The sequence below is a fragment of the Pelecanus crispus genome, chromosome 4 (genome assembly GCF_030463565.1).
Source record: "Pelecanus crispus isolate bPelCri1 chromosome 4, bPelCri1.pri, whole genome shotgun sequence".
NCBI lineage: Eukaryota > Metazoa > Chordata > Aves > Pelecaniformes > Pelecanidae > Pelecanus > Pelecanus crispus.
This window is the reverse complement of record NC_134646.1, coordinates 37,770,306-37,779,548: the sequence shown is the minus strand read 5'-3', so window position 1 is coordinate 37,779,548 and position 9,243 is coordinate 37,770,306. Positions and strand designations below refer to the sequence as shown.

General features: G+C 40.5%; 1 protein-coding gene across 1 annotated transcript in view; it reads right to left on the bottom strand.

Moving 5' to 3' along the window:
- Positions 1 to 4,794: 4,794 nt before the first annotated feature.
- MND1 (meiotic nuclear divisions 1) overlaps positions 4,795 to 9,243 on the bottom strand; it is a 45,698-nt gene continuing 41,249 nt past the window's right edge. Inside the window, exons 8-9 of the mRNA XM_075709482.1 lie at positions 6,592 to 6,636; positions 4,795 to 4,901 (exon numbers count right to left, since the gene is read on the bottom strand). Of these exons, the coding sequence (XP_075565597.1) occupies positions 4,795 to 4,901; positions 6,592 to 6,636 (152 nt within the window). The remainder of the gene's footprint in view (positions 4,902 to 6,591; positions 6,637 to 9,243) is intronic.

Sequence of the window (9,243 nt, the reverse complement as noted above, 5' to 3'; positions counted from 1 at the left end):
GGCGTGCCAGCAAGAGGAGGAGTAAGACAGACAGCCATCTGTACAGACTGCAGTGTGTTGCTCGTTCAGCCTACGTAGCTTCTGCAAGCAGATCTGAAAGGCAAGTGACAGTGGAGGGATAGAAGAGAAAAAGCAAAGGCAAGAAGGAGAAAAGGAAGCTGAAGAGGAAGGCTATCGCTGCGGTGGAGGCAGATCCCCTAAGCACAGGAATACCTACCCAAGCATTGTATCTAGACGGCAGCTAACTGCACCCGGAAGAATCCAGCCACCTGCGTGGCACCGAGGATTAGCCAAGGACTTCAGCTGTTGAAGCCACCAGACGTGCGCTGCTGGGCTGTGCTGATTCTCTAGAGCAGGCAAGATATCCAATTGCTGTCTCAGTAAAGCCTTGTGTAATTTACAGCGCCACAAACCCCCAGACTAATAATCACAGTTCCGTGAGCAGCAGAAGTAACAAGGTCAGGCTGCCGAGAGGCCAGTGCCCTAGATCTCCGTTCCTTGCCACTGAAATGCTGCACACCCCACCCCATCTCATCCCCAGCAACGCTGCCATGCCCTCACATAAACTCCACCACCAGCAGGCACCAAATGCTTCCAGCTCTTTTCCAGCCATCTTCCACATTTTTCCTTCCTCCTCCTGCCCCCAGCATGCTCTACCCCTTCTCGGGTCCCTAAACTGGCAGGTGGGAAAGGGAAAGCCTGTATTTATCAGGCAGCCAGCCAAGCAGAACGGATAAATCGCGAGCTCGCGCCGCGGCCCCTCAGACTAAATTTGGCTGAAATCCACCGTGAACTTTAAGAACACTGGGAGGGAAAAGAAGGAGAGAAATGACAGAAAATGTAATCCTACAAACCTCACCTCTGCAAGAAACAAGGTGAAGATAAGCACCAGCCAGATCATCTGACTAGGGCAAATACGCCTGGGCGACAGGAGGACTCTGTAAGGAGCTCTCGCGTCAAACTTCTTAGTCACCATCACAGGTTGGGTTTCTTTTCCCATCATTCTCCCAGTAAGTTTCAGTTCCACCTTTGCCACTCGGTCACAGCATCACTGCGCCATTTGCTTCAGAGCCTGGATTTTCCCTTTTAAAACATGCAGGTTACTACACCCCCCAAAAAGTAATGACATTTCAGAGGATGCATTAATGAAAGGTTTAGCAGCTGAATTACGTCAAAACCTAAACCCTTGTGACTGTCAACATTTTAATGCTCTGCAAGTACTACAAAAGGAGCCCTAGAGTCCTTGCTTGGCTAGGTAAAAGAAAAGCTGAGGAAGGTCATTTTGGGGCAGATACAGTCAGCAAACAACTTTAAACTGGTAAGGTTTCTAAGCGGATCAGGTACAAACAAATATTTTCTCCTCTGTCTGGGTTTGCTTCACAGTGGCTAATCGATATCAGTCCCAAAGAGTAGGTTCACCCACCACCTCAGCCTGGTACTGTGGTGATAAACTCCTCGTGAGATTATTTTGAAAAGCTGGACCTGATAGTGCTCGTGTAAGAGCTGCACACACTGCTAAAAACAACTGCCTTTGATTTTCACACTTTGCACTAGTAGCTGCTTTAATTATAAACCTGAATTGTAATAAGGGCCTGACCTCCTGACTTAGCTGTAACAGTTGAAAATATTTACCTTACATGGGCAAAAAACCTACAGGGCAGAAGAGGAAAAAGAAAAAAAAAAAAAAAAAAAAAAGAAAAAGAGGAAGACATTATATATAATATAGCTGTGACATAACCACAAGAGTGACAGCAGAAGTGAGCATTTAAACGCCACTGTTTTCATGTTAGATTCTTTAGAAATACCCCAGATTCTATCTCAGGAAAAATCTGAAGACACAAACTGGGGCACAAGATCAGATTGATTGTTTTCATTTTTGTTCTAGGCTAATAGCCAAAAGCATCTCAGGAGAAGGAAAATCATTTTAACTGTCAGTGGCTTAACTCAGCAGAAAACAAAAGTCTCAGCTCCTCTTAAAAATTAAAGTGAACACACATCTCAAACCACATAATCATACACTGTTTCATACTGTGGGATTTAGCAGTCTGCTTCATATCTTTTTAAGGAAAAAAGCTTCTAAAAGTGAGCAGATGCAGCAGTCTTAAAGAGTCTTGGAATATTCAAGACATAGAAAATTGTCTCTTTTTGTCTCAGAAAGGATCTGGATTTGCTTTTCCTGTTGAAAGCCACCTACACTAAAAAAAAATGCAGAATCATGAGAAAGGTAGCGTAAAGCACATCAACCCCACTAGAGGAATAAGCGTTAGCTACTGATAATAACGTGCCTCTTCTTCCCTGCCTCCCTTTAGCTGAGAAATTTCTGTTCTGCCTGTTCCAAAATTGTGTCCTTACAGGAGGAGATGCATTCTCCCGCCAGGCTCGCTAACCAACAGCAGAAGTAGAAAACAGAGTATGATTGCATACCTGTGTTCTATTCAGCACCTGTAAAACTAAACCAAAACTCAACAAAAAATTCTATCGCTGGAAATTCCTTGCGCTTGAACTAAACTTTTGTGTCCAAAGCATGAGGGCTGTGTTTGACATTTTAAGGGTATTGCTCGTGCTGGCTGACTGTAGCATCTCTAAGCAAGCCTACCTCAAGTACGGTTATTTAGTTGCTATTTATTATATTTAATGGTTTTGTTGCAGTCCACAATGCTTTCACCCTACAGACAGGAAGCCACAATATTGCAGCTAAACTTACATAGCTGGTCATCTTCATTTCCTTTTTGAATTTTGAAAGTAGCCAAAGCACTGGAAGTCAGTAAGAAACCCTCATCCCCAGACGTACCAGAAGAAGTCTGGGTGCACTAACTGCTACAAGCCATAAATTACCCGAGACTCCTTGACGAGTAGAAGTTCAGCCATGTGAAAGTGATTCTAGGTGTAAGAACCATCAACAAGTTCACATGCTCAACGTTGCTTCATATGAACAAGCCTTTTGAGCCATCATCATCTCTTGTGTGTGGCAGATACACGCTCTCAAATGCTGATGTGCCAAGGAGCTTCTGAAACCTGTCAGGTGGTACAGAATGGATTCGCAGAAAAAAACTCAGACATTTAACAATTAAAAAAAAAAAAAAAAAATCACTTGAGAGAGATATTCTACAAAGAACAGAAAAAGCTCTTTCTTTAGTGTTTCACAGCACAAAATCCAAGCGTAAGAACAACGACCCAAGCTACGTGCGCATCAGTACTGTGGTTTGGCACCATCCCTTGGCTGTGGCGGACGGTACGGCATTCACGGGGCAAAAGCCAGGCCTGGCAAGAAACATTCAGCTCAACACTACCTACTTGCAGTAAGCTGTTACTCAGTTCATAACGCATTAGATGTTAAATATTGGGTATATTAGGAATAAAATCTTTCCAAACACATGGAAGGAAATGTCTCCATTGCAGGTGTAAGCACAGTGACATTTTACTATGTGCCAGGCATCACATACATTTTCCTTAGGCAACAGATAGCTTGCTATGCTGCCTTTATGAGAGGAAAATCTTCCACTCTGTATCTTACCAATAACTTTGCTGTCTTCATAGACATGGGATGACAATAGCCAGGGGCACACCTAAAATCCTTGGATTTTAACATGCACCAGACTGCTAGGAAACATTTCAATTGGAAAGGTCACAGGAGACAGACTTCTGCGCCTATCTCCAGCTAAATGTCACCTTTTCAGCGACACTCTCACCGGGTTACATAAAAGGCAGACAGACACTTTCCAGCAATACACCCATCTACCCTGCAGCAGGCCCGCCTGCCTTGCAAAGGTGAAGCTCATATCCTCCAAAGTCGTATGGCAGAAATGCGATCTTACAATCCATAGCTGTGGGAGGTAGGAGACCAGCCAGTACTCTCCACCCCTCTTTTTGTAGCCATGCACTGATCAGAGCTACAAACCAGAAACTGATAAAAAGCGAGGTGCTTGTGAAACTTCACCAAACAAAAACAAGACATTCTGAAATTTGTTATTATTTTGGTTGGCTGCTTTTCTAGTCTGAAATTGAAAAATGTACATAAACCCAAAGATGCTCAGCATCTTCGATTCAGTTTGAGCAGCAAATTGAATTCGGTCACTCACATCCCAGATTAGCATCCTAAATGTGGTGCACTGTGGTGCAAATGGATGGATGGGTGCTCTTTGCTCCCTCTCCTATGCAATAACAGTCTTAATCAGGGAAGCTTGCTTGCTGTCAAATCCAGTACATCCACTGGAAAAGATTTAGCTCTGATGAACTAGTATTTTCCAACAACAAACAAAATTTTGTCACTAAACTTACAAGCAGTTCTAGCAACACAATAAAGAACAACTTGAAATCAGACCTCAGCCTTTCTACGCACATCCTTACTGTCTCCATGTTTTCCATTAATGGATTATGCACCTTTTGTTTTTCATTATTGAGCTGAGGGAAAAATTCATTCTATTCTGTATTGTCCCCTGTTATTTCCACTCCAAAGTCTTCAACATGTTTAAATATAAATCCCTGGAGCTTCTGGCTCTTAGTACTACTCCCAGTTAAGCACAAGAAGAGTAAAAAGCAGTCTCAGGAGTTTGTGATAATTATTGTCTATAACCCCTGTCCATTCTTAGTCTGTCTCAAGCGATTTGCTGTCCCTCTGGAAGTACAAGGAAAAAAAAGGAAATGCAACAAATATTTTTAGAATTTTATTAACTTTAACAAAACTGCAAATTAAAGGGTGGTCAGTTGTTTGGAGAGGATTCAGACACACATTTAAATGCCAACCGAGAACATTTAACAAACTATGTACAACTGTCAGCCATCAACTGCTGAACACTAATCAATGTAATCCAAATCTTCTGGGATTCCAAAACTTTTGTCAATTCTGCTCTCTTCAAATCCAAATTTACGTTTGGCCCAGGACTTTATTGAAAAGATGTTATCTGTAAACAGAATGAAAAACATTCAGTTTTTAATGTTTAGGAAAGCATGAATGATAGTCTTGGCTGCAACAAAATCCTTCCATTTGCACTCTCTCTGTGTCTGTGAAAAAGGTACATAGTGGGGAACATCATTATTAAGTAGATTTAGAACAGAAAATGGGAGGCTTTTGTGAATGATACACTTTTACTCAGTACTAAGTAAAATACATCTTCTTTTTTGGAGGTTACCTTTATCTTTTCTTGCTCCTCTCTACAAGAAGACTGAAGGCTACAATTACAGTGTAAGCCTGCTACAGAGTGATGAGGAAAGTGTGAATATGCCTAGTAAGTATTTTATAGGTCCTTTTCCAACTAGACACCTACTGCATGACTGTCTACAACTGCAAAAATCAGAGTTAAATTAGCTATAAAGTCCTTTCTAGTCCTGCATATGTTTGTTCAGAGAATGGGCATTTTGTTTGAAAGTTAAAAAGACAGACATTTAAGTAGCTTTATTTTAGGCAGCATTTGTCTTTTAGCATCACATTACTATTATTTTAGCATATACATTCTCTGCAATGTAACATAATTTTTCACTGCAGTATTGACTGAAATGCACTACTTCATTGCTAACACCCATAAACTGCAGCATTCCTTAAGACAGGAAGTGTTCTCTGTGTCTGCACACCTCAGAAATATTTTCCTTTCTTTAGCCATCAGGCATTTGGTTTTAAAACTGTCTCTTCAAAAGAAAAATATGCTACAGCATATAACCTGATTGTCTAATTAAACAGCAAAGTACTTTCAACAGGCTGCGGCATGGTTCCTTTAACTCTCTCAAGACCTTGAGAACAACAGGCTGTCATCAACAGTAGAAAGCCCTGACAACAGTACTCCCAGAGTTATTTTCAAATACATAGCTTTATTTCCCCATATGCAGTGAAGAACCCAGTGCAAAAGACATAAAATAATAATAGTCAGAAGACTATGCCAATGATATCCTGCTGCATTTGGCATAACCGATGATAGTGAGCAGTCCATCAGTAGCAGATGAATTCTAAACAAAAAAATTACAAACAATTTTCTAAATAATTGGAAAAAAGTAAGGACATACATACTGCTTGCTCTGCAAAATGGAAATATATAGCAATAAAGCAAACCTAAGCAACAACAGAAAATTGAGTTAAACTTCCATACAAGTGTTATCACAGTAATCTTCCTCAAAACTGTGCAGCATTTTTCCTGCATGTCAAAGCTCATGAATTAGTTTTAGAAATATCTACTTTATATTAACATCCATCATATGGTAGCAGCAATAAGGTTCCACAAAGCATTCTACTCTTTAGAAACAGAGAAATATTCAGAAAAGAAGCATTAAACTTTTTGAATACCCGGACACCACCGGCTGTTTCCTCATCTTAAGAGATTTTAACTCAACCAAGAAAATGAGCTGCAGGTTTTAATATGGTGTGCAAGATAGCACCAGAAGAACAAATGTTAGGTGATGTGAAGTATGTTCAGTAACTAAACTGAGAATTTTTTTTTTTAATCATGATAATTTATAAGCAAAATATATTCCTGCATGTTTTTATGAGTGAGGACTATCCTACATCAAGTCCTAATCAAATTTAAAATTTTTAACAATGACTAGGTCTTTTACTGAAATTACTCTAGTCTGAAGCTGTGTCAAGCAACAGAAATGCATACTCACCAGTCCATCTATTGGCTGCCTCCTTGGCTATTTTGTTTGTTTGGCCTGAAACAGAGAAGAAAGCAAACAAACAAGCATACATCAGAGTAAAATCATACAATACTTTCAAGGCACAGAGATGAAATTTTTATTGATGTCATTTTTAGAGAACCACAGAATATAATGAAGTTATTCTACTGCTTACAACACTTCTGGTTTATGCTTTTAAGGTTCCAGCAAGCACAAAGCTAAGTTAAAGAAAAACAGGAGCAAAGGAACATAAGAGATACCATGTGAACAACTGTGAGTTTTTGAAGTGTATTTTGAAATAAAATAATCCTACTTCGGTTTGCCTGGGGGCTTAATTGTCTGTACCAAGATTGGAACTAGATATGTTGCCTGAAGATACTGCGAGGCAACCAAGATGGAAAATATTTTATAATCCTCTCTCTACATAAGTAATCCATCACATAGGTATGCATAATTCTATATAGATAAGGAAAATGACAAGGGTAGCAGTCTATCACACTAATCCAAAAGTGTATCTTATAGCTCTGGAAGGTCTCCCGGGCTTTGAGAACCCCCTCAATGAAATGAAGACAAAATAATGCTCCTGGTTATTTAACTTGGCTTCCCTCCCTTACCACTGCTCCAGATCTAAATACATAATAGTAAATTACCATTACTACAAATAGCTTTTATATAGTTTCCATAAGGCAAAACAGTAGCAAGAAAAATTCCTCTTAGATTACCTTGCATTAAAATAAGTACTGAATCAAATCAAGCAGGTTGGTTTGTAACGTGGGAATTTATCAGAATCATTATGGTTCTCACGCCTACACATAACTTAGCTATTCCCAGTCAGTCTTGTTAGTACTTGCATGATAATACTAATTTGAATGGTCAGCATGAAATTTGTCTCCAGGGGTACTGAGAAGTGAATATATGATCAGGTATCCATTGTTATAAAGATTATACTTCAGGCAAAATTACATTATGTTGAAAAATCATCTGCTAGTACACGGGAAGCTAAGCACTCATTATTCTACCCTTAATACTTCAGTAAGTGATCTGAAAAATGTTTTAATCAAACACTGTTTCAAAACCAGTGCAGTTTCTAGAAGTAGCCTACAATTAGAAAGCTTTGTCATAGCATGAAGAAAAGCAAAAAAGAAAAATGGGCAAAAAAAAAAAGGGAGTGGGTGAGAAGATGGCATTTTTGCTTGTTTGCATGCACCAGACATTCAAGTTATTCCTAGCTCGAGAGAGATATTCCTGATTTCCTTTTCTGACTGCTTGTTCCCACCCCCGCTTGTTCAGTTTCATGACTGGCAGCACTGACAACATACCGGCAGCCAATGGCTTTTGAACAATACTTCACCTAACGCTACGTAAAGCAAGTCTGCAGAGTAAGGGCTTTCACTGGTCAAGATTTTAAATGTGTTAGCCATGATACTTCACTTGGCATTTTTCTGAAACTCTAGAGTAAAACTGGCAGCTGTATTTGACTCCAAGTAATGAAGTTTGAAATGAAGGGGGGAAAATAAGATAAGGATAATAAAATAAGATCATGGATCCAGAGCTGCAAGGTGACAGCATCCTGATGGCGGGTGAGCCAACCTAGTCCACAGCATCTGCTAGGTCTCAGCAGAAACCTCTGCTTTGCTGGAAGCAGCTAACCAGCTGAGTCCTGTGCTTCTGCAACACACAGCAGCTCTGACTTCCTGCAGCTTTCAGCATGTAGCGCTGTGCTTAAAGCACAGTGACCGGATGGTACAGCGGCATTAAAAAAAGAAAAAAAAAAAAAAAAAAAAAAAAAGTGGCAGCACAGTGCATTGTCACCCTTCAAACATTGGTTATGCATGTTAAAATACACACATGCCTTTTTTTTAAAATGTGACTTCTTATGTCTGTCAAAAAAAAGGCTCAGATGACCAACAGATACAGGTTGGGCAACAGGGTGGTTAGTATGGCAGTGGCTGCCTATAACCAAGCTGTGGCTAGAAATGAAATCGTGGTAGTAAGAGCAGGAAGACACTCCCCTATAATGGGGAAATCCCATAATGGGCAGCACCTTCAATGACTGAAATAGCACAGGAATATAAAAAAAAAAACCAACAAAAGAAACTCCTGAGACTAAAAGTTATATAAATAAAATGAAGAAATATTTTAACCATGTCATTCTTTCCATGCACCACCTGGGACTGATCACAGACTGGCAGAAAAGTGTCATGGTAGAAGTGTGGAACGATGACAAGTGGAGGCAGAACGTCAGAATGGGGAAGGTGACGTTCAAACAGTCTGGCTCAATATCAAAGAAGAGGCAACCTCAGTCCTACAGAGGCTGGGAACACACATTCCCCCACATCACTGCTGCCGGGGGCTCAGTGTTGGGGAAACAAGAGCCACTTGTAAAGCCTCAGGCACGTGACAATTCCAGGAAATGCAGTCACAAGAGGCTAGAGCAAGTGTTTGCTGCTTGCGGTTTCCCATTTACACTGTCTGGCCCACACACCCATGTACACGATAGCACCATAGGGATGCAGGTATGGATTTATTCTGCCATGTTGAACGTCGCTTAGCCCATCAGGCATATTGTATCAACAGCAATGCCAGCTAGCTTGGCAAGTTGCAAGGCACCTGCATGTTCCTCATGTCCAACCTGAGCAAGCT